Source organism: Chiloscyllium plagiosum, unplaced genomic scaffold, assembly GCF_037043375.1.
Source record: "Chiloscyllium plagiosum isolate Xiang-an unplaced genomic scaffold, Cpla_swu_hap1 HiC_scaffold_26, whole genome shotgun sequence".
Lineage (NCBI taxonomy): Eukaryota > Metazoa > Chordata > Chondrichthyes > Orectolobiformes > Hemiscylliidae > Chiloscyllium > Chiloscyllium plagiosum.
This window is the reverse complement of record NW_028270164.1, coordinates 7,787,709-7,814,495: the sequence shown is the minus strand read 5'-3', so window position 1 is coordinate 7,814,495 and position 26,787 is coordinate 7,787,709. Positions and strand designations below refer to the sequence as shown.

Genomic DNA, 26,787 nt, shown 5'->3' with positions numbered 1-26,787 from the left:
CAACTTCCCTGACCCCCTCATTACAGATGCTGCCTGACCTGCAGAGAACATCCAGCATGTGTTTTTTTTAATTTCACATTTCCAAGGATGCTATGTCACTATGCTTTCAATGAAAAAGTGAGAGTTTACTCTTGCTCAAAAACAAAAGGGGATCAGAATGGATTAACCTATTTGAATAAACCTAAGAGGAGACAGGCTTAGTTGTATTGTACCTGCTGAGTGAGTCGCTCACGCTCCTTCTCCAGCATGTAGGTCACATCATCCCCTTCAGCTGTGTCCTGAGCGTGTCGTCTTCTCTCTTCTTCTAGATCCACAATAACCTACAAAAAAAGTCAACCTTAGTCATCAAAAAATAGAGCTTTTGAAAACTTTCCAGATACGATTTCTGTTGCTTTCATTTTCTGAACCATCGTGAACTATTAAAGTAAATTCACAGTAAGCTTGTGTTTACAATTTTACAGTGTCTACAATACAGAATAAAGCCATTTGGGCAATTGCACTGATTCTAGAGAAGATCAACTGATTTGGTCCAACATTCTGCCTTTTTTCTGTAGCCTTGATTTATTTTTAAACTCCTCAGATGATTATCCAATTCTCTGTTAAAAGCCTTGGTTGTACCTTCCTCCACCATACCTTTTAGGTAGTTAAGAGTCTGGGAAGAACAGTATTAGAAAGCTGTATTAGAAAAAGTCACTTTTGCTACTTTTGCTAGTCTCCATTAATCAGTGCTCTCTGGTCCTGGACAACTGTGTCAACAAGATGATGTTTCCCCTACTTTTTTTTCAGCGCAGAACAGGCTCTTTGGCCCTCGATGTTGCGCTGACCTGCGAACTATTCTCAGCTCGACCCCTTACACTATCCCATCATCCACATGCTTATCTAAGGACTGTTTAAATCTCCCTAATGTGGCTGAGTTGGCTACATTAGCAGGTAGGGCATTCCACACCCTTACCACACTCTGCGTAAAGAATCTGCCTCTGACATCTGTCTTAAATCTATCACCCCTCAATTTGTAGTTATGCCCCCTCATACAAGCTGGACAGAGTGCTCATGATTTTGAATATCTCCCATAAATTGCGTCTCAATCTTTTCTTCAGCAAGACAAAAAAAAAGTTGCTTCTCTAATGAAGCGCTCATTAACCTTCCCAACACCTGCTCAAAAACCTTCATATCCTTCCTAAAGTACATTGCCTAGAAGGGGGCACAATACCAACTAAGGTCAGACCAATGCTTTATAAGCAGATAATTTTATTAACATCTCAACCCTAAATTTGATAATTTGTACTCTCCATCATGCTTCTTTCAACAGATACATTCAAACCATAGTACACCACCTAGCCCACTGTGATGAGGGTGGGACATGGTGAGGTTTTTTAATACTTGAGAAAGACTTGCATTTATTCAATGTCTTTCAAAACCTCAGGTCACCCTAAAGCATGCTAAACTAACAAAGTCCTTTTGTTAGTGCTACAATATATAACACAATCAATCTAGGCACAGAAAGATCCTCAATCGGCAATTTAGTAATGAGTAGATAATATGCTTTTAATGTTGATTCATGATGATTCTAAAAGGTTGGGTTTAATTAAACTTCCAGAGGGTCTTTGCTTTCAAATGTACATACAAATTCAGAAAATGTTACTCAGGTTAACATCCAATAATAATTTAACTGCGACCAGAGCCAAACCAAGTCACACACGTGCTTAATGAACAGTTAACCTTCTGACAATCTGAAATTCTTCTTCTTGCCGACCTCTCATTGCTCTCTGAAATCATCAGAACCAATCCAACTTTCCCAGGTTTGATGCATGACACAGTTTCTCTTAATCTTCCTTAATGTCTCAGTGCTAATCAGGTGCAGATTTCCCAATAACCCACAGTTTTCACATCTCATCAGTTTAAAAATCAGGTTCCAGTGGTGAAAGGTCTATCATCTTTCTTGTAACTTAAAACTACGCTTGCTGGCAGCTGCTTGTAGTAGAAACTTAAAACCAACTAAAAATGGATATTAAAAAATAGCAATTTCCACTCAACTTGTATGCTTACTGGCCTATTAGGGCTGCTTTTTCAGTGTTGGAACTGAGCTAGGCTGGGCTATTTTGGTTACAAGTTACAACTTGTTGATGTGAACAACGGAGGGTTGGTGTTGTTTTTGCTACTTCGGCTGAGTTAGAGATTGCACCATCTCCACTCATCCAGAAGTGTTGAGAATTATAATCAAAATTTAAACACATTTAAGTTCAATTAACTATTTTCCACATAGGCTTGCAGCATTATGATGATATGCAAACACGAGCTACTATTCAAGCATTCTGCAGCAAACTGTACTCAACATTTATTTTATTGCAAATTCTGACATCAAATGAACAATTAAGACAAATTTATAGTTCAGACGATCTGATGTATATCATTAGTGTCTCATTACAATCTTAGAACACACCCAATCAGTTGAAAACTTATATCAGATAATTATAGGTTAAGTTCAAAACAAGCCTAGTAATTAAGTTTTTAAAAACTGCTTCCACAATAAACCTGGTTACTGTAGCAGTTGAGCTGCATTGGATTATTTAAATTGTAAATGTGCCTGGCGTGTCTACAAATTCAAGAATCCATCAATAGCTATCACTGTCAGATCAAAACTGAAATACTTCAGTTGGAGATCAGAACACAAGCCAGATACATCACCACAATGGGAGCGGTTGAAACCAAGAAAGTGAGATTCACACCATTTAAGTGAGGTTCACACCTAATCTCTCATTAATACCCATAAACATAATTACAATAGTCTAAATTAAAAATCACACAACACCAGGGTTATAGTCCAACAGGTTTATTTGCCTCTTCATTCCGGAAGGGCTTTTGCCAGAAACATCAGTTTTCCTGCTCCTTGGATGCTTCCTGACCTGCTGTGCTTTTTCAGCACCACACACTTGACGCTGATTTTTAATTTTGTCTACCCCAGTCCAACACCAGCTCCTCCAAATCATGACTACAATAGTCTAGGAAAAAGTGAGGGCTGCAGATGCTGGAGATCAGAGTCGAATATGGGGTGCTGGAAAAGCACAGCAGGTCAGGCAGCATTGGAAGAGCAGAATAATCAACTTTTCAAGCAGAAGCCAGATTTCCTGTTGAAGGGCTTATGCCAGAAACATCGATTCTCTTGCTCCTCGGATGCTGCTTGACCTACTGTACTTTTCCAGTACCAGACTCTCAACTACAATAGTCTTGTAGTTGGGAACAGACTACCTATTTTTAGTTTTGGTTGCAGAACAGGATACAATCAAATGATCTTGAAAACTATGTTGTGTGTAGAAAACCAGTTGCTGACTAGTGAGGTCATCCATTATGAATCCAAAAAATACATCGAAAGAATTTTGTAAATGGTGAGAAGCTGGGAAAGGAGAAACTTTGAAGTCCAAGCTGCTAACAACAGATATAAAAACAAATCCACAGGCAAATTAAATCTCGAGGCAGCTAGAATAATAAGAACTGAAAAAACTTTCACCATTCTTTCAATGTGTGGTTGGCTCCATTTATAGTACTGAGCACAGTTCTAGGCCTCAGGAAAAATGGAAGGTGTGCATCATAGATTAATTAGAATGGTATGTGGACTAAACAAAAATTTCACTAGAATGTGAACATCACTATCAAGATTTGGAGGAGCTAGTGTTGGACTGGGGTGGGCAAAGTTAAAAGTCACACAACACCAGGTTATAGTCCAACAGGTTTGTTTGGAGACACTAGCTTTCAGAGCCCTGATGAAGGAGTAGCGCTCCAAAAGCTAGTGCCTCTGAATAAACCTGTTGGTCTATAACCTGGTATTGTGTGATCAATGACAAGGCCATTCCTGATTGCAGTTGAGAAGCTGGCATCAAAGTGTGGTGTAGATGCACTCAGTCCTATAAAAAGGCTCATGACTGCCTGGCATCCCTTGCAAAAGTACACAAATCTGGCAACATGCTTGCACGGGATTTCAGAATGTATATGCAAATGACTCACTAAAGTTTACAGTGCATGCTTCATGGTGTCAACAAACATGGTCATATTAGAAACAGTAAGCGTGGGAGAAATTCAGCAGGTCTGGCAACATCTGTGGAGAGAGAAATAGAGCGAGTGTTTGGAGTCCAATATGACTTCTTCAGAACTATTAGTGCTGAGTTCTTTCAGCACTGTAGCACTCACTTTTATTTGAGCACTCACAGTAACATTAAGTAGGGAATTCCAAGTCTCTGACCAAATGACAATGAAGAATTGATACTGTACTTACACACCAGAATGATGAGAGATTTAGAGGGGCCCTTTTAGCTGGTGGCATTTCGAGATGCCTGCTGCCCTTCATATCGTGGTTACCTAAAAGAGGGAGGTGCCGGTGTTGGACTGGGGTGGACAAAGTTAAAAATCACTCTACACCAGGTTATAGTCCAACAGGTTTATGTGAAGTACTCGCTTTCAGAGCCGCTACCTGATGAAGGAGCAGTGCTCCAAAAGAGAGTACTATCAAATAAACCTGTTGGACTATAACCCGGTGTAGAGTGATTTTTAACATCCTTCTAGGTAGGAACAATAAGGGCAGCTTGTTTCTAATTTAGTATCCCCTTGAGTACAGAAGACCAACAGTCTTTAGGGTGATTGAACAGTTGATAAGGCAGATGAAAATAAATTATTTTCCGTGATGACAAAGTCCAAAACCTTTCAAATTACATCTAAAACGTTAGGGCTGATGTCAGGAAGTACTTCTTCACATAAATGACAGAAATTTAGAACCTCACGCCCATCAAATCACCACCTTAAAAGTAGTGGCTGAGGCTCGGTCAATTGTAAATTTCACAATTGGGATAAATAGTTATTTTTGATAAAAGGTACTAAAGATTATAGAACAAATGTGGGCAAAGAGAGAGTTAAGGGAGATCGAGGTACGATTAAGTGAATAACAGAACAGGTTTGAGGAGCCGAATTGCTTGTTCTTGCTCCTATGTTCACCTTTGTAGTTTATAAGCACATTCTCTGGGCAAGGGGGGAGGGGGTGCCCTGGAGATCTTATTAATTTTCAGGTGTTTAGACTGCAGAGACTATGATTTATTTAGCAGAAGGTCCAACAGTTTTCATGGAAGTCTCACTATGGCCTGCAAAAGTAATAAATGTAGAACATATTTTTACCAGGTTAATTAAAATGAAAAGGAACATGTCTACCATTCCCTTATAATGATACATTCTGAATCACAATGGCAGCAGGTACTGTATTTAAAACCTCAGTTAGAAGTCTGTCTGGAGATATACTTTACCATATTAATATTGACAATAGCTTGATTCACATAACAAAATGCCTGATTAAACATGTATGAGTACACATTTAGTGCAGTCCTTTGGGAATATTTCACATCCCACAAATGAGTTCACTACTTTGTCAGCATTTTTCAGTAAATGATGTGATCTTTTGGGTTATACTATTTACAGTGCATGTATGATCCATGTAATTTATGGAAGAACAGTCATAAAGGATTCAACATATTATTAAAGTAACTCAAGTAGAATTTTCTGTGCCAACCAGCATTCTTTGTAATTTCCTCACTTCCCCTGAATGTTTTATTGTTAACCCAACCAAAACTGCAAAGAATTCAACTTAAAAATCAGAGCTGCATATTGTGATAGGGAATTGTAAAAGTTCCATTAATTTAATTAGGTTTGTGCAGCCGGAATAATCAAGGCATAAAAAGGTCAACAGGATTCACAGATCCACTTGATGGGACACTCAGGTGACTGCTTTTTTCAGTGGGCTGGCTACTATTTAGATACATAGAAAACAGGAGCAACAGCAGGCCATTCAGCTCTGCCATTCATTACGATCATGAATCATTATTCAATTCAGTATCCTATTCTGACTTTCTGCCCATTCTTCGATTCCTTCAGCCTTAAGGACTATATCAAACTCCTTCTTGAAATTATTCCATGTTTTGAACTCAACTGCTTACTGTGGTAGAGAATTTCATAGGCTCACCACTCTCTGGGTGAAGAAATTTCTCATCTCACTTCAAAATCGTCTACCCATATCTTTAAATTGTGACCAGATTCAGGGCCCTAGTCTCAGTCAACTATGTCACTCGCCATCTTAATTAAAAAAATTCTACATTATGGTCACTCTTCCCCAAGGGGCCACATAGAGATAGACTGCCAATTATTCCATTCTCATTACTCAACACTCTGTCTAGGATTGTCTGTTTTCTAATTAGTTCCTCAACGTATCAATCCAGAAAATCATCCTATTCTATGAATTCTTCCTCTTGTAGACAATAGATAATAGGTGCAGGAGTAGGCCATCCTGCCCTTCGAGCCAGCACCACCATTCATTATGATCATATGAATAACAAGATCTTATGATATTGTTATTTGTTTGCCCAGTCTACATACGAAATAGAGTTGCCTATAACTACAGCTCTACCTTGATTGCTGCATCTCTAATTTCCTTTTAATGCTTCTCCAACATTACCACTAAAGTTTGGGAATCTATATGCAAAACTGTTTCTGAGCTCTACCCATACAGATTTACTGGAACCAATCTCATGTTAATCTTTTCTTTAACTAGTAATACTACCCAACTTCCTTACGTTTTTAGTCTGTCCTTCCTAAAAATTAAATACCCCTGCATTTTTAGTTCTCATCCCTGGTCTCTAACCCAAACTATATCATAACTGGTTACACCTATTTGCATGGCTAAATCACTGCGAATGCTCTAGGCTCGTCTCTTTAACATCCTTATTCACATTTGCACTATATACCTGTTTGATTGTTGCCTTTGAATTCTGTCTCATTTCCTAGTCTTTTTGTTTTTGCTCATTTCCCTCTTTTCTGTCTCCCTGTATAGGTTACCATCTCCCTTCCATTTTAGTTTAAACCACTTCTTCCCCCAACTGCTCTAGCAAGCACTCCCACTAAGACACATCAGTTCCAGTTTTGTCACGATGCAACCGGTCAGCTTGTACTGGATCCCACATCCCCCAGTGCTGGTTCCAACATCCCAGGAATCTGAAATCTTTCTCCTTGCACCATCTCCCAGCCATATGTTCATCAAATGTATTCCTATTACTTATATTAACAAGTAGCACTGGTAGCAATTCTGAAATCATTACCTTTGAGATCCTACTTCTTAAAACTTGCTTCCTAACTTCGGTCCCAGGGACCTCTTCTCTTTTGTTTTGAAAGCCCATGTCATGGTACTGATGTGTTTCACAATCATTGTTGTTTATAGAACATAGAACATTACAGCGCAGTACAGGCCCTTCAGCTCTCGATGTTGCGCTGCCCTGTCATACTAATCTGAAGCCCATCCCACCTACACTATTCCATGTACGTCCATATGCCTGTCCAATGACGATTTAAATGCACTTAAACTTGGCAAATCTACTACCGTTGCAGGCAAAGCATTCCATACCCTTACTTCTCTGAGTAAAGAAACTACCTCTGACATCTGTCTTATACCTATCTCCCCTTACTTTAAAGTTGTGTCCCCTCGTGCTCGCCGTCCCCATACTTGGAAAAAGGCTCTCCCTGTCCACCCTATCTAACCCTCTGAATTTCTGGTATGTCTCTATTAAGTCACCTCTCAACCTTCTCCTTTCTAACAAGAACAGCCTCAAGGCCCTCAGCCTTTCCTCGTAAGACATTCCTTCCATACCAGGCAACATCCTAGTAAATCTCCTCTGCACCCTTTCCAAAGCTTCCACATCCTTCTTATAATGCGGTGACCAGAACTGTACACAATACTCCAAGTGTGGCCGTCCCAGAGCTTTGTACAGCTGCAGCATAACCTCCTGGCTCTGGAACTCAATCCCTCTATTAATAAAGGCCAAAACACTGTATGCCTTCTTAACAACCCTGTCAATCTGGGTGGCAACTTTCAGGGATCTGTATACATGGACACCAAGATCTCTCTGCCCATCTGCACTCCCAAGAATCTTACCATTAGCCCGGTACTTTGCATTCCGATTACTCTGTCCAAAGTGTATCACCTCATACTTGTCCACATTAAACTCCATTTGCTACCTCTCAGCCCAGCACTGCGTCCTATCTAGGTTTCTCTGCAACCTACTACATCCTTCGTCACTATCCACAACTCCACCGACTTTAGTGTTGTCCACAAGTTTACTAACCAACCCTTCTGAGCCCTCATCCAGGTCAGTTATAAAAATGACAAACAGCAGTGGACCCAACACTGACCCTTGCGGCACGCCGCTAGTAACTGTACACCAAGATGAACATGTTCCATCAAGTACAACTGTTTTCTTACAGCAAGCCAATTACTGATCCAAACTGCTATGTCTCCCACAATCCCATTCCTCCGCATTTTGTATAATAGCCTACTGTGGGAAACCTTATTGAATGCCTTGCTGAAATCCATATACACCGCATCAACCGGTTTACTCTCATCTACCCGTTTGGTCACTTTGTCAAAAAACTCAATAAGATTTGTTAGACACGACCTACCCTTCACAAAACCGTGCTGACTGTCCCTGATCAGATTATTCTTTTCTAGATGGTTATAAATCTTATCTCTTATAACCTTTTCCAACACTTTACCAACAACTGAAGTGAGACTCACTGGTCTATATTTACCAGGGTTGTCTCTACTATCCTTTTTGAACAAGGGAACCACACTTGCTATCCTCCAGTCCTCAGGCACTATTCCTGTAGACAAAGATGATTTGAAGATCAATGCCAAAGGCTCGGCAATCTCTTCTCTTGCTTCCCAGAGGATCCTAGGATAGATCCCATCCGGCCCAGGGGACTTGTCTATTTTCACACTCTGCAGTATTTCTAATACCTCTTCCTTGTGAACCTCAATCTCTTCTAGTCTAGATGCAAGTATCTCTGTATCTTCCTCACCAACATTTTCATTTTCTATAGTGAACACTGTAGAAAAATATTTATTTAGTGCTTCCCCTATCTCCTCTGACTCCACACACAATTTCCCACTATTATCCTTGATTGGCCCTAATTTAACTCTCGTCATTCTTTTATACCTGACATACCTATGGAAAGCCTTAGGGTTAACCCTAAGGGTTAACTTCTCATGTCTCCTCCTGGCTCTTCTAAGCTCTCTTTTTAGGTCTTTCCTGACTTCCTTGTAACCCTTAAGCACCCTGAGTTTTCACATTTTGTCCTAACATAAGCCTTCTTCTTCTTCTTCTTCTTGACCAGGGATTCCACTTCCTTAGTAAACCACGGCTCACGCATTTTATATCTTCCTCCCAGCCTGACAGGTACATACTTATCTAAGACACACAGGAGCTTTTCCTTGAATAAACTCCACATTTTTAATGTGCTCATCCTCTGCAGTTTCCTTCCCATTCTATGCTTCCTAAATCTTTCCTAATTGCATCGTAATTTCCCTTCCCCCAGCTGTAACTCCCCCAGTTGCTCAATGGAGTACACCTATCCCTTTCCATCACTAAAGTAAACCTGACAGAATTGTGATCGCTGTCTCCAAAGTGCTCACCTACTTCCAAATCTAACACCTGGCCAGGCTAGTTACCCAGTACTAAATCAAAAGTGGCTTTGCCCCTTGTAGGCCTGTCTACATACTGTGTCAGGAAGCCCTCCTGTACACACAGGACAAAAACTGACCCATCTATAGTACTCGTACTGTAGTGATCCCAGTCAATATTTGGATAGTTGAAGTCGCCCATGACAACTATCCTGTCTCTCTCACTCCTATCAAGAATCATCTTTGCTATCCTTTCCTCTACATCTCTGGGACTATTCGGAGGCCTGTAGAAAACTCCCAGCATTGTGACTTCTCCTTTCCTGTTTCTAACCTCATCCCATACTACCTCAGTTAACAAGTCCCCAAACTTCCTTTCTACAACTGTAATATTGTCCCTGATCAACAATGCCACACCTCCCCTTCTTTTACCATCTTCTCTGATCTTATTGAAACATCCAAATCCTGGAACCTGCAACAGCCATTTCTGTCCTTGCTCTATCCACGTCTCCGTAATGGCCACAATATCGAAGTCCCAGGTACCAACCCACGCTGCCAGTTTATCTTCCAGAATTTCCTCTAGCTGCTCAGAGTCATCCTTGGACCCCAGCAACTAGGAGGCAAAATATTATCAGAGTCTCATTTGTAGGAACATAATAGTTTATCACAGATTCCTCCTCTTCCATAAGGCAGTGCCAAACAATGCAATTAATTTGGCTGTTGCTACTTTCTTTGGAGAGACCATTCCTGCACAATGCACTTTTAGGCAGACTGCTTCACTGCATGCAGCTGCAGGACACTTCCCCGGCTGCTTCACTGTGATGCTAATTGCCAGACACTCTCCTCAGACTCCTTCACTGTAATGCTTACTGTGGGACACACTTCCTGGAGTGCTCCTTTAACAATATTAAAAAGTGTAGAATGTGTGTGTTGGAAATTCACTTTCTCTTTCTATTTTACAGAAATGAAAACAATTCAGAAGTTCTTCATTGCCGTAAATCATTTTGGGATATCCTGAGGCCAAGAAAGACACCAAAGGTGGTGGACCAGTCTCCATTGTATAACAGGGAATTCAAGTTTTGACTCCATACTGATTCCAGAGCTTCAACGTGGTATCTTGGTATTCCATGGATATTTGTGACTATGTTGGGCATTTTCACAGAAAGGAAAGAAAAATTATAACAAACTTATCTTTAGAAATGCCATACTGGCATTGAGACCCTGGTGTCCATGTGCCAGCTCTGTGATCATGCGGTTAAAAATCAACCTTTTTCCATAGAAAGTCAGGAAAACATTGTTTTGGATCTACTTTCTGCAGCATAGACAAGAAAGCTAAAATGTAGAAAACACTGAAGAGGGGTGGGGTCATTTGTCCTGAAACATTAACTCTACTTTCTCTCCACAGATGCTGCTGAACCTCCGGAGTTTCTCCAACAACTTGTTTTTATTTCTGATTTCCAGCATCCACAGTTCTTTGGGGTTTTTTTTGTAGAATAAACTGGCTGATTCAGAGCGCCTGACTAGAATTAAGTGTTAAATAAAAGAGTGTCTTAGCAATACTCTTAAAAATGGGTGAGCTGTTCATTTCTCCACCAGTCCTAAAATTCCAGCTTCAACAACACTGCAGCACTCAATAGCATCCGGGCCAACTTGTTTAATTTTTACCAAGCATCCTTCAACAGTATCTTCCAAACCCAGGAACTCTACTAATAAGAACAACGCCAGCAGATACATGGGAACATATTACCCTCAGAACCTCTCCAATCCATATAGTTCTAATTCAGAATGATGTATTGCCATTCCTTCACTGGTGTTGGGTCAAATCTTGAAAGTCTATTTGTACCATCACATTATACCTACACCACACAAACTTTAGTGGTTCAAGAAGGCAACTCACCAGCACCTTGGAGGTCAACTAGGAATCTGGCCCAGACAGCAACACCAACATTGTGTGAACAATACATAACGACAGTAAAGTCATCACAGTCCCAAAGGACCACAAGGCTGCTCTTTTATTAGAGGGACATGACTGGTAGTGGTTTGAGGAGGAGAAAGTGAGGACTGCAGATGCTGGAGATCAGAGTCAAGAATATGGTGCTGGAAAAGGATAGGAGGCCAGGCAGCATCCAAGAAACAGGCGAATCGACATTTCGAGCAAGAATCCAACATAAGGAAAGAGACTTGTGTGCTGAGGGTTGGAGAAATAAATGGGAGGGGGGGGGTGGAGTGGTGGGGAACAATGTAGCTGAGTGTGAGATAGGTAGGTGGAGGGGAGGGTAAAGGTGATAGGTCAGAGAGGAGAGTGGAGCGGAGACGTGGGAAGGAAGATGGACAGGTAGGACAGGTCATGAAGGCGATGCAGAGTTGGAACTGGGAAAAGATCGGGGGGGGGAAAATGAGGAAATTGCTGAAGTCCACATTGATGCTGTGTGGTTGGAGGGTCCCAAGGTGGAAGATGAGGCGTTCTTCCTCCAGGCGTTGGGTGATTAGGGTGTGGCGATGGTGGAGGCCCAAGGCCTGCATGGCCTTGGCAGAGTGGGAGGCAGAGTTGAAGTGTTTGGCCATAGGGTGGTGCGGTTGGTTGGTGCAGGCATCCTGAAGATGTTCTTCAAAGCAGTCCCCAATGTAGAGGAGATCGCATCAGGAACAACAGGTACAGTAAGTGACATATGTGAAAGTGCAGGTTAAACTCTAATGGATGTGGAAGGCTCCTTTGGGGCCTCGGACAGAGGTGAGGGAACAGTTTTTGCACTTCATGCGGTGGCAGAGGAAGGTCGGTTGGTGGGTGGCATGGACCTGACAAGAGAGTCATGGAGGGAATGGTCTTTACGGAAAGCGATGGGATGGGGAGGGCAATATATATCTCTGGTAGTGGGGTCCATTTGTAGGTGACAGAAATAGTGGAGGGTGATGCGATATATTTGGAGGTTGGTGGAGTGGAAGGTGAGGACCGGGGGTATCTGTCCCTGTCGTGGTTGGAGGGTGGAGTTCGAGGGCAGAGGTGTGGGAAGTGGGTATGATGCACTGGAGGGCATCATCGACCATGTGGGAGGGGATCTTGCAGTCTTTGAAGGAGGCGGCCATCTGGTGTGTTCTGTGATGGAATGATCCTCCTGGGAGCAGATGTAGCGGAGATGGAGGAATTAGGAATAAGGGATAGCATTTTTACAGGAGGCAGGGTTGGAGGAGGTGTAGTCCAGCTGTGGGAGTCGGATGGGTTTGTCGAAGATGTCAGTGTTGAATTGGTCACCATTGATGGAGATGGAGAGGTCCAGGAAGGGGAGGAAGTTGTCTGAGATGGTCCAGGTGAATTTAAGGTTGGGTTGGAATGTGTTGTAGTTGCTGAACTGTTCAGCCTCCGTGTGGGAGCATGAGGTGGCACTGATACAGTCAATGTAGCGAAGGAAAAAGCTGGGGAATGGTGCCGGTGTAACTGCGGAAGATGGACTGTCCCATGTAACCGACAAAGAGACAAGCATAGCTGGGGCCCATGCAGATGCCCATGGCTACCCCTTTCGCCTGGAAGAAGTGGGAGGATTCAAAATGAGAAACTGAGGGGGAGGACTAGTTCAGCCAAATGAATGAGTGTGTCAGTGGAGGGGTACTGGTGGGGATGCCAGGAGAGGAAGAAATAATAGTGGTTTAACCTCAGATGAGTTGAAAAGGTAGGACCATTGGTTTGAGAACTGAACTCACAATGTAGATGTCTCAACATATCGCAAATCAGTCTTGCAGCCAAATGTGCTAACTTACCTCCAAATAATTCTACAAGATGTGAAATAGAATCATAAAAATCTACAACACAGAAGGAGCAATTCTGCAGCAGTTTCTGTGCTGGATTTCTTAAAAGAGTAGGTTGCTTAATTTTAGTCCAAAATTGCTCCCTCAAAATTAGCATAATCACAAAATAAGATAGCATGCAATATCTTTTTTTAAGCAATACCTTTCGGTGTCTGCTCTCTGCAGCAGCCAACTGGGATACCATTCGTTCCTGCATCTTCTTGCATTGTGTCATTACCACTTTGAGCACAGATAGTGGGTTGGTGCACACAGGCTGCTTGTCTCCACAGTTTCCACCCCTGATTGACTCAGAATCCCTTTGTAGAGCAAGGAATGGGTCACTGATGTCATATTTTCCATAGCGCTCTTGGATGAAACGATCTCTGTGCTGAGCCTGTAATAAAACCCAGGGGTTTTTAGAACATAAAATACTAGTTTGATCCTTAATTTAATCCTATTTCAAATGAACATATGCTACCAGATTAATTTGAAAAATAACATTCAAAGGTAAACATAAAAATCAAAGAGGAATCTGCTGTCTGCCTTTTCCAAGAATATCTATACCAGCCTCAACACTTCCCCCCCCCCCCCACCCTACACTGTCCACCTCCACTTTATTCGCAAGTTTCCATTTTCCCAGGCAATAGAGGGAAACTAGATGGCGACAGTCACAACAAGCGTAAGTAAATATCAGTGAGCTGCAACTTGCTGGTTAGCCAGTATTTCCAACACCTCAGAGTACTCTTCGTGGGTACTGACTGCCTCCCCAGCTCACTGCTCCAAAGCACCAGTCTCAGCACATCACAATGGCACATTTCAAACTCTCATACAATAGTTCACCATGTTAATACTGCAGTTTGGAGCTCATTGACATGTCTGCATGGGAGGAACAGGAACATGTCATGCGTGAGAACAAGTGTATCTCAGGGCTCCTAGCTTGCTTTCTTTGCATTCACTGACTGTACCTATTTACATGCTCACGGCATTTCTGCTTTCCCTTGCCTTTTATGCAGACACAAAGCCAGCCAGACTGTGACGTTTGCCAAAAATGATCATTTAAGGGAGTGGACTTGCAATGTATGGTACTGTGCTACATCAAAATGTCAGACTTGCACCATGTGCCAACAGCTTACACATCAAGCACAGTGCACTTCAACCAAGTGGCCATATACATATGTCGAAGGGGAATAGCCTTCTGTTAAGGTGAAGCGAATCATCAGGGTGTTGCCACAGTTAGTCAAAGGTTTAGTCTCTCAGTCCCGAAGATGGCCAGTGGCCCATTTACCGAGATCACGTTTAGGGTTTCCCTATCATTACGGTCCAAGGAATGGGCCATGGTGTGTCTTGCAACGAGGTCCAGGGCAACAAGTCCAGATATTAACAGCAGGTCACTTGAGGAGATGCAAACAGATCTGTCAAGGGCCTGGTCACTCATCTGTCAAGGTTGTCCTTCTAAGTCAGCTGGTGGGGGCAATGGCCAGAGTCAGTCCTGGGGCATTTGTGCACGAAAGGGATGGATTTTACTGAGGCAATTGCTGTGACGGGCAAGTCATAGAGTCATCGAGGTGTATAGTATGGAAACAGACCCTTCGGCCCAACATTTTTCAGTTTTTACAATTTAAATTGGTCCTGCTTGCCTGCTTTTCATCCATATCCCTCCATACCTATGCCATCCATGTACCACGTGTACCTTAAATGACAAAATTGTGCTTGCTTCCGCTACTTGTAGTCTGTTCCAGACACTCACCATGTCAATTATGGGGATTGGAGGCAGCACACGTGAAGGCAGTCGTGTAGTGGTAATGCCACTGAACTAGCAATTTGAAACCCCTGGTTAATGTTCTCATAGAGTCATAGAGGTGTACAGCATGGAAACAGACCATTCAGTCCAACCTGTCCATGCCGACCAGATATCCCAACACAATCTAGTCCCACCTGCCAGCACCCGGCCCATATCCCTCCAAACCCTTCCTATTCATATACCCATCCAAATGCCACTTAAATGTTGCAATTGTACCAGCCTCCACCACATCCTCTGGCAGCTCATTCCATACGCGTACCACCCTGTGTGTGAAAAGGTTGCCCCTTAGGTCTCTTTTATATCTTTCCTTCTGTGGACGTGTACTTGAATCTCACCGTGGCAGATGGTAAAATTTGAATTTAATAAAAATATCTGGAAGGACAAGCAGGCCTAATGGCCAACATGTAACCACTGTTTATTGATATATCAAAGATGTTACCAATTCAACTTGTGCATCCTGCTCCTCTGTGACAAGGTCTGCGCTGCAGCTTGGGTAGTAGGGTTTGCTAACACAGCTGGCTTCTTCCAGGTTAAATTCTGCACACACTGTGCACTGACAGTGCTATATTATAAGACGGCTTACTTTGTTAACAGAAAAGGGCTCCATTCAGTCAAGTCATCTGTGATCATCAGTATCAAAACTTAGAGGTCCGTGCCTCAGTACTCTGGAAGCTGCCACAATACCTACATCTTTGATAGCTTTCAGATTCCTAGTTCATTTTAAAGCCGGATGCCTTACACTATAGTTTCTGGGAAACAACTCAAATCTTGCAATCCTTTACTAAGGTGAGTGTAGACACAAGGCAGTTTATTCTTCCATCCAGGCCATTGTGGAACGTATGATAAGCTTCCCGAAAGTGAGATTAATGATGCTTGAAATGATTTGGGGGAACCTTACAAATTCTAGGCAAAGGGTGCCACGGGATCTTTGCATGTCAGGTGCTGCATAATTAGAGCAGGCAGAGAGGGGATGTGATGAATGCTGAAGAGCTGGAAGAATGGTCGCAATCTTCTGAAGAGAAAGGTCAGGACATTTACTGTGAGGAACATTGCTTTTACCATGATAGAGCACTGCAGTGGCAGGTGTAACAAGTCAGGCAGCACTTAATTGACACTTGCTTTCATCAGATTTGAGTTGGTTGAAGTCATCATTCATTGATTGATAGTCCCAGAAGTAAATGTGGTTCTTTTTTGTTTGTTCTTCCTTTTTTTTATATAAAAAAAAAGGTTTTACATATATTCCTCAATTGCAAGTATTATCTCAAATCCTATCATTATCAGGGGAGTTGAATCAGAAATAAATAGGTCCAAATTTGCACCATGTTTCATTTTTAGTTTAAACTATTTGATTCCTACAGAGTACAAGTCACGATTCCTACATCAAAAAAATCTCGGGGCCAGCTGTTTCTTGGATAAAGGATACTTTTGGTTTTCAGATAGGTCTAACTACTTACAGATCAGTTCATGTCCCTTTGGTCAAAACTTGACTTGGCCCGAACCTGCCCGAATGTAGCTGAAAATGAAACTACTTTCAAAAAGACCTGAACAGACCCTTTAGGTAACCGGGTTCAGGCCTTTAGGAAGAACGGCTTCACCTTTTAGATCCATTGGAGTGTATCTGGGGCGAGTGAAGATTTTTTCCCCTAAAAGGGCCAGAAATCTGTTTTGACAGGTCTGTTGGGGTCTGCTTTCGAAAAGGCCTTCAAGTTTTCAACGTCTTTTCAATTTTTGAACATGCAAATAAATGATAACCAACCTGTATTTGTTCCCAACATATACAGAATTTTAATTTGTGCATGTAGTCACCATCTAAAATTCTCAGCCAAGTTTCCTTACTGCTTTCTCCCCACTACTTGTTGCAATCAGAATCACCACTGGAATTCTGATGGCACCTATGTTACTTATTCACCCCAAAACAATTAAAATACCATTCAGCAGACTTCTAATAATGGCAGTTCCTATCTGGTTGGGCTAGTGTCATATTCATTATATTTATATTACATAATTGTGGATCGGCATTACCTGCCAATGTTGTACATGGAGCACACTTTGTTGGCTTTAATTATTAAAAATGCTAAATATTGCAGTCACTACAAATCTAGATATAGAAAACACTTGTAACACTTGGCATGTTTCTGGGGAAGAGAAGAGGGGTTTGGGGTCAAATCTTTGTTGAAACTGATTTAGATCATTCTGATGACAAGCTTGTCATTTCAGAGGACAATGTGAGCATTTGGTATTCTGTTGTTGCCAATTTATTTGGTCAAGGTGTGCTGAGTGTTTAAACTTACTTAGCACAGGGATAGCAAATGCACAAAAGATGTGGTTCCTAGTGCTGCAGCAACTGCTCCACAATATTGAGGAGCAATTTTCACAGTACCCAGTTATAGCTCTGCAGTAAATGTCTAAATGATGAAAAGATAAACAGCAGATTCTACACAACACATTTATTCCTGATGAAGGGCTTTTGCCCAAAACATCGATTTTCCTGTTCCTCGGATGCTGACTGACCTGCTGTGCTTTTCCAGCACTACTCTAATCTTGACAACAGATTTATGCCAATAATTCCAAACATTCAGCACTTTGCATGTGTAGAATTGTTAGATGGTGCTGAAGTGGAAAAAAAATCCTAAAAGTTTAAGCAATGCTTTATAAAGTAATAGCTACTGGAATTCGATAATGGTTAAGGCTTTTTAAAAAATGCATTCTTTCATCAGCCAAACTTAAAAACATCGTAACATTCCAGGTCAAACAAAATCCATACAAATTCCGATGGGCACAATTACAGAGCCATAAATAATGAAGGAAAGCTAATGAGCCAGAAATTTGCACTTCATAGTGAATTTCAGCCAGCAACAAACATTTTCACTCTAGCTCATAACCACCTGGAATACTGATCCCATTGGGGGAATAAATTGCAATTACAGTCAGTGGTCATCAACCAACCAACTTGTTCTTCCTACTGCATGCATCACAATTGAGGCAACTTTTCCAAATCCCCCATTCTGAATGCTAGCTTTTATGTTTAAATAAAAATAGTAAGAGAAAGCGCAAACAAATATCGAAAATGCTGCAAAAGCTCTGCCAGTCTGGCAGCATTTGTGGAGAAAGACATACAGTCAACACTTCAAATCTGGTATGGCTTATCTTCAAAACTTCTGAAGAAGTCATACCAAACTCAAAACATTAACTCTTGTTTCTCTCTCTGCACATGCTGCCAAATCTGCTGCGTCTGTTTCAGATTTCCAGCATCTGTAGTATTTTTCTTTATTAACTGATTAAAGCATAGAATTTTACAGTATAGGAGGCAGCTATTTGGCTCATTGTGTCTGTACGACTCCCCAAAAGATCTACCCAGCCAGTCCCATTCTCCAGCTTTAACTCGGTGGTTCTCCAAATTCATCACTTTCAAATATATATCCAATTTCATTTAGAACCTACAAGTGCCATCGTTAGATCTATAGGGTATCCTCTACAACTTACCATCAAATATTATTGATAGTGAAGCTAAATCAAAAGGAGGATATATTTTATTAACATTCACAGAAACAATCTATTTGTTTCAACTTTCAAAGAAAATGCATATAGGCATGAACTCTAATGTCATTGCCCTTATTCCAATTAATGTAACTACAAGGACAAGAGAAAATATGAAAATGAGAAAAACTGCAAATCATGATTTTCATTTGTTCACCTTTCAGAGTCAGTAGCAAGTGATCTTGCATAGGAAATATTTGGTTTAGGCAGGGAATGTGTTTTCCATAATGGATTTTTAGGATCATTCCAAGCAGCGCAGAATTCTGAAGCATTCAGCCTATTCTCATTCTTTCCAACAACATGCGCTCATAATCAAAATGATGCACTTCAATATAAATTGCTGAACCATGCATAACATATTTTTTCAGTTATCTGATGCTTAATGCCAAGGAATTCAGCTTACTTGATGCCAAGCATCTTCCAGACTTAGCATGTTTAATTTGATGTCTAATAGATCTTATATTCAATTAAATCAGTGAATAAATTAATCAATAGACTGAGATACAAATTAGCACTACTTTTACTTAGACAATACAGAAATCCAGATTTCCTGTCAAGTGAGTTATGCATTTATGGCAAAATATCAGCAGCAACCACAGAAAAAGGGCAGGCATGAATTGTTCTTTGTTGAGAATATTTGCGTGGCATTGAACTAAAGCCAACTTGTCACTTCCTTCACGTTGAGGTTCTGTCATAAATCTATCCTGCTTTCATCAAGATTCATCATTTTCTTTTTACTGAAGATTCTGGTGGCGCTAAATCTAGCATAAAAACAAATATAATAGTCTTGCAGTTTAAAAAAAGTAACAAATCTTCATTTGCATTGCTAGTACGAACTTAAAAGATTTTTTTTAGATTCGATTCCCTATAGTGTGGAAACAGGCCCTTCGGCCCAACAAGTCCACACCGACCCTCCAGAGAGCAACCCACCCAGACACATTCCCCTAACTAATGCACCGAACACTACGGGCAATTTAGTATGGCCAATTCACCTAACCTGCACATCTTTGGACTGTAGGAGGAAACCGGAGCACCTGGAGGAAACCCACGCAGACACGGGGAGAATGTGCAAAGTCCACACAGGCAGTTGCCCAAGGCAGGAATTGAACCCGGGTCCCTGGCACGATGAGGCAGCAGTGCTAACCACTGAGCCACCATGCCGCCCCGAAGGAAGGCATTATTTTGCAAGAAACATTACATCACCTAAAACACAATAGTCAGAACTTAATGGAGTCTAACAAAGTAAGCATGATAACAGGTAAGCGCCAAATTGGGAAACCTCTAGTTGAGGTACTAAATTCTGACCAATTTATTATTCAACTGAAGTGCAGGAGAACCCCACTGCACATTTCTAAGGATGGAAAATCCAACTGATATCACCCAAAAAAATAAAATCAAAATTGAGCCAGTTCGTAAATGGATGAATTATGTACTTTCCAAGGTTTTGACTTAATATTTGCTGCTTTTGCTATTTCAAGTCAGAACTAAGTGATTCCACAAATAATGTTGTAGATAGAGTAAAAGCTGAGTGAATATGAGCAGTTAGCAGGTTTAAGTTAAAAAACAGAACCAAATAGTTGTTAATCTCCAGATTATGACCTAGGCCACAAGCTGATTGGCACAACGTCAACATGAGTAAAGAGGTAAACAAAGGGCTGAAAAGATTGCTGGGGGAGAAATGTGTTTGTATTTATAGGACATTTCCCACTTGGAGAAGGAGGGAGCTATTTCGATGGGATGGGATATGCACATATGAATGCGTCTGCATGTGCGCGCGCGCTTATGTACGGATATATTATATATATAAATAAAGGGGACAACCATATGAAGGGGGCAGTCAGTGCAGGACGGAAGATGTTCTACTTAAATTTGCAGACTATACGAAACAAAATAAATGAACTTGTAAAGTAGATTTGAAATTGTTGGATATGATATTATAGGCATCTTGAGGCATGCTATACCAGGAATCTGGATTGGGAATCCAATATCCAAGGTTCTATGCCCTTTTGAAAGGGCAGAGACAAAAAAAACTGCAGATGCTGGAATCCAAAGTAGACAGGTGGAAGCTGGAAGAACGCAGCAAATCAGGCTGCATCAGGAGGTGGAGACGTCGACATTTCAGATGCTGAAGGGTTATAATTGAAATGTCACCTTCTCCACATCCTGATGGTACCTGGCTTGCTATTGAAAGGGCAGGCAGATGGGATGGGTTGCCCTGTAAAATGAAAACAAAAATAGACAGCGAGAACCAATATAGGGTTGGAAGGTGCATTTATCTCTCCACTCCCGAGGCTTCCAGCCTCATTCCTGAAGAAGGGCTGTCGCCCGAAACGTCGATCCTCCTGCTCCTTGGATGCTGCATGACGTGCTGTGCTTTTTCAGCTCCACACTCTCGACTCTGCGGCCTTTCCGTGGAGCCGCAGAAAAGGGAGGAGATACTAAATGAGTATTTTGCATCAGTATTTACTGTGGAAAAGGATATGGAAGATAAAGACTGTAGGGAAATAGATGGTGACATCTTGCAAAATGTCCATATTACAGAGGAGGAAGTGCTGGATGTCTTGAAACGGTTAAAGGTGGATAAATCCCCAGTACCTGATCAGGTGTACCCGAGAACTCTGTGGGAAGCGAGAGAAGTGATTGCTGGGCCTCTTGCTGAGATATTTGTATCATCGATAGTCACAGGTGAGATGCCGGAAGACTGGAGGTTGGCTAACGTGGTGCCACTGTTTAAGAAGGGTGGTAAGGACAAGCCAGGGAACTATAGACCGGTGAGCCTGACCTCGATGGTAGACAAGTTGTTGGAGGGAATCCTGAGGGACAGGACGTACATGTATTTGGAAAGGCAAGGACTGATTAGGGACAGTCAACATGGTTTTGTGCGTGGGAATTCATGGCTCACAAACTTGAGTTTTTTGAACAAGTAACAAAGAGGATTGATGAGGGCAGAGCAGTAGATGTGATCTATATGGACTTCAGTAAGGCATTTGACAAGGTTCCCCATGGGAGACTGATTAGCAAGGTTAGATTTCATAGAATAAAGGGAGAGCTAGCCATTTGGATACAGAACTGGCTCAAAGGTAGAAGACAGAGGGTGGTGATGGAGGGTTGTTTTTCAGACTGGAGGCCTGTGACCAGTGGAGTGCCACAAGGATCAGTGCTGGGCCCTCTACTTTTAGTCATTTACATAAATGATTTGGATGCGAGCAAATGAGGTATAGTTTGTAAGCTTGCAGATGACACCAAAATTGGAGATGTAGTGGACAGTGAAGAGGGTTACCTCAGATTACAACAGGATCTGGACCAGATGGGGCCAATGGGCTGAGAAGTGGCAGATGGAATTTAATTCAGATAAATGTGAGGTGCTGCATTTTGGGAAAGCAAATCTTAGCAGGACTTATACACTTAATGGTAAGGTCCTAGGGAGTGTTGCTGAACAACCAAACTTTGGAGTGCAGGTTCATAGCTCCTTGAAAATGGAGTCGCAGGTAGATAGGATAGTGAAGAAACGTTTGGTATGCTTTCCTTTATTGGTCAGAGTTGAAAAATGTGGTGCTGGAAAAACACAGCAGGCCAGGCAGCATCCGAGGAGCAGGAGAATTAACGTTTCGGGCATAAGTCCTTCTTCAGGAATCCTTCTTCTGGTCTCCAGCATCTGCAGTCCTCACTTTCTCCTCCTTTATTGGTCAGAGTATTGAGTACAGGAATTGGGAGGTCATGTTGCGGCTGTACTGGACATTGGTTAGGCCACTGTTGGAATATTACGTGCAATTCTGGTCTCCTTCCTATCAGAAAGATGTAGTGAAACTTGAAAGGGTTCAGAAAAGATTTACAAGGATGTTGTCAGGGTTGGAGGATTTGAGCTGTAGGGAGAGGCTGAACAGGCTGGGGCTGTTTTCCCTGGAGCTTCGGAGGCTGAGGGATGACCTTATAGAGGTTTACAAAATTATGAGGGGCATGGACAGGATAAATAGGCAAAGTCTTTTTCCTGGAGTCGGGGAGTCCAGAACTAAAGGGCATAGGTTTAGGGTGAGAGGGGAAAGATATAAAAGAGAGGTAAGGGGGAACTTTTTCACGCAGAGGGTGGTGCATGTATGGAATGAGCTGCCAGAGGAAGTGGTGAAGGCTGGTACAATTGCAACATTTAAGATGTGTTTGGATGGGTATATGAATAGGAAGGGTTTGGAGGAATATGGGCCGGGTGCTGGCAGGTGGGACTATACTGGGTTGGGATATCTGGTTGGCATGGACGGGTTGGACCGAAGGGTCTGTTTCTATGCTGTACATCTTTAGGACTCTGATCTCCAGCATCTGCAGACCTCACTTTCTCCTCGAATCTGTGTGGATTGAGTCAAGGAACTGCAAAAGGAAGAAAAGATCCTGATGGGAATTATGTACAGACCTCCTAGCAGTAGTTCGGATGTGGGGCAGAAAATAAATCAGGAAGTAGAAAAGGCAGCCAAGACATACACTACCATAAGCTGTTTTAAACAGGCACCTTCTGAACCAGGCAGTCATTGTTTTTACCTTCTGAACCAGCACTAGTGATAGTGATAAACTGACAGTGAGAATGAGAAGGCTCTGTGCTGCTAAGTTTTTTATTTAAGTCAAAGTTAAATAATCATTTAGGTGATTTGTGCTGTAAATAAAGGAGAACAGTGGTGTATACCCCTTATATCATGTTTTATTATTTAGAGTCAGAGATATACAGCACAGAAACAGACCCTTCGGTCCAACTAGTCCATGTCAACCAGATATCCTAACCTAATGTAGTCTCATTTTCCAGCACTTGGCCCATTTCCTTCTAAACCCTTCCTATTTATTTACACATCCAGATGCCTTTTAAATGTTGGAACTGTATCAGCCTCCACCACTTCCTTTGGTTCCGTACACGCATCACCCTCTGGGTGAAAAAATTGCCCTTTAGGCCCCTTTTAAATTTTTCTTCTCACCCGAAACCTATGCCCTCTAGTTTTGGATTCCTCCACCCCAGATAGACCTGGTCTATTTACCCTATCCATACCCCTCATGATTTTATAAACCTCTATAAGGTCATCCCTCAGCCTCTGATGCTCCAGGGAAAACAGCCCCAGCCTATTCAACCTCTCCCTATAACTCAAACCCTACAATCCTGGCAACATCCTTGTAAATCTTTTCTGAACTCTTTCAAGTTTCACAACATCTTTCCTATTGCACTGTAACCAGAATTGCACACAATATTACAAAAATGGCTTAACCAATGCCCTGTATAGCCGGAACATTAGCTCCCAACTTCTACACTCAATGCTCTTAGCTTTTATTCTTTACATTGATTATACAGACCCCTTAATCAACCAGAATATTTGAACAACTAGCACACTCCTGGCTTCCTGGATGCCAGTTAATAAAAAGTTTGCCACTTTACAATAATCATCTGGTCTTAAATATGCAGGTGCATTGGGAAAAATCAGGTTGGCAGCAGATCCCAAGAAAAGGAAGTTGTGGAATGTATGAGGTGTTTTTTTGGAGCAGTTTGTAGTAAAGCCCACGAGGAAACAGGCAATTCTGAATTTGGTAATGTGCGGCAAATCTGATTAGGTAGCTTAAGGTGAAGGAATCCCTTTGGGGCAGTGCCCATAATTTGATATATTGGAAGGTGAATTCTGAGAGGGACAAGCTTGAATCAAATGTAACAGTGTTACAATGGAGCAAAGGCAACTACAAAGACATGAGGGAGGAGCTGATCAGAATTGATCGGAAAGGGAGCCGAACAGGGAAGACATTGAAGAAGAAATGGTTGGAGTTTCCAAGGGTAATTCAGGAGGCTCAGCAGAAATTCATCCCAAGGAAGAACCAACATACTAAGGGGAATGCAAGGCTAACCTGGCTGATAAGGAAAGTTAGGGACAGCATAAAAGCAAAAGAAAAAGCATATGATGTGATGATTAGTGGGAAGCCATACAATTAGGAAGCCTTTAAAAACCAGAAGACAATTAAAAAAAAAAGGGGGTTGGGGAAAGGAGATGAAATGTGAGGGTATGCTAGCTAGTAATATAAATACGATTGCAAACTTTTTTAAAAAAGAAATCTTTAAAAGGTAAGAGGCAGGCAAGAGTGGAGATTGGCCTGCTGAAAAATGAGCTTGGAGTAGCAGTTCTGGGGAACAAAGAAATGGTGAAGGAAATGAATAGATACTTTACATTAGTCTTCACAGTGAAAGACACTGGTAGCATTCCAGACCTACAACAGAGTCATGCAGCAGAAGTGAGCCGAGCAGACATCACTAAGTATAAGGTGCAGGAGAAGCTGCAAGGTCTGAAGGTAAACCTCCAAACGGACCCCACCACCAAGGATATATTTACCTCCCCTCCCCTCCCCTATCAGCATTCCGTAAAGACCACTCCCTCCGATCCACACCCCCCACCAACCCAACCTCCACTCCTGGCACCTTCCCCTGCAAACGCAGGAGGTGCAAGACTTGCGCCCACACCTCCCCCCTCACCTCCCTCCAAGGCCCCAAAGGAAACTTCCATATCCGCCACAGATTCATCCGCACCTCCACACACATCATCAATTGCATCCTCTGCACCCGATGTGGCCTCCTCTATATTGGGGAGAGAGGCCGCCTACTTGCGGAGCGTTTCAGAGAACACCTCTGGGACACCCGGACCAACCAACCCAACCACCCTGTGGCTCAACACTTCAACTCCCCCTCCCACTCCACCAAGGATATGCAGGTCTTTGGACTCCTCCATCGCCAGACCACAGCGAAACGACGGTTGGAGGAAGAACGCCTCATCTTCCGCCTAGGAACCCTCCAACCACAGGGGATGAACTCAGATTTCACCAGTTTCCTCATTTCCCCTCCCCCCACCTTGTCTCAGTCAAATCCATCGAATTCAGCACCGCCTTCCTAACCTGCAATCTTCTTCCTGACCTCTCCGTCCCCACCCCAGTCTGACCTATCACCCTCACCTTGACCTCTTTCCACATATCACATTTCCGATGCCCCTCCCCCAAGTCCCTCCTCCCTACCTTTTATCTTAGCCTGCTGGACAAACTTTCCTCATTCCTGAAGAAGGGCTTATGCCCGAAACGTCGATTCTCCTGTTCCCTGGATGCTGCCTGACCTGCTGCGCTTTTCCAGCAACACATTTTCAGCTCTGAAGGTAAATAACCAGGACCAAATGATATCATCATCAGAATCCTGGGATGTTATCTGTGGAGATTGGTGGTGATCTTTCAGGAATCACTGGAGTCATGGAGGGTTCCAGAGAACTGGAAAATGATTAATGTAACACCCCTGTTTAAGGGAGGGAGGGATGCAGAAGATGGGAAATTATAAGCTGGTTAGCCTGACCTTCGTCGTCAGCAAGATTACAGAGTCCACTATTAAGGATGAGATTGCAGGGTACTTGGATGTGCATGTTAAAATAGGGCTGAATCAGCTCTGTTGTCAAGCTCTGTTCCTTGGCAAATCTGTTAGAATTATTTAAGGAAGTAACAAGCAAGTTGGAAAAAGGACAGCCAATGGACATGGCCTATTTGGATTTTCAAGAAAGCCTTTGACAGTGCACAGAAGGCTGTTAAAAAGACAACAGTCCTTGGTGTTAGGGGCAAGGTAATGCCATGGATACTGGATTGGCTGACAGGCAGAAGGCAAAGAGTTGGGATAAAGGTGTCTTACAGGATGGCAGCTCATGACTAGCAGAGTTCCAATGGGGTGTGTTAGGATCACAATAATTCACACTATACATTGATGATCTGGATGAAGGACACAAAGATAAGTGGAGGGACAGGTAGTTTTGAGGAGGTAGGGTGGCTGCATCAGGACTTGGACAGGCGAGGAGAGTGGGCAAAGAAGCAGATGGAATACAATGTGGGAAAGTGTTAGGTTATGCACTTTGGCAGGAAAGGGAGACTTTTGTAAATGAGGAAAGACTTTGGAAATCTGAAGCACAAGTGGACTTGGGAGTCTGAGTTCAGGATTCTCTTATAATTAACATTCAGGTTAATTTCACAGTTAGGAAGGCAAATGCTACCTAAGCATTCATTTTGAGGGGGCTAGAACACAAGTGGAAGGACGTACTGCTGAAGCTGCACAAGGCTCTGGTCAGACTGCATTTGGAATATTGCAAGCAGTTTTGGCTCCTATATCTATGGAAGAATATAGTGGCATTGGAGAGGTCCAGAGGTAGGTTACAAGAATGATTCC

General features: G+C 42.3%; 1 protein-coding gene across 3 annotated transcripts in view; it reads right to left on the bottom strand.

Annotated features, from left to right (window-relative positions):
- Positions 1 to 26,787, bottom strand: part of cttnbp2nlb (CTTNBP2 N-terminal like b) — a 108,836-nt gene that overhangs the window by 18,203 nt on the left and 63,846 nt on the right. For all 3 annotated transcript variants that reach the window (XM_043716376.2, XM_043716377.2, XM_087973449.1), the window contains exons 3-4: positions 13,419 to 13,649; positions 213 to 320 (exon numbers count right to left, since the gene is read on the bottom strand). In XM_043716376.2, the coding sequence (XP_043572311.1) occupies positions 213 to 320; positions 13,419 to 13,649 (339 nt within the window). The remainder of the gene's footprint in view (positions 1 to 212; positions 321 to 13,418; positions 13,650 to 26,787) is intronic.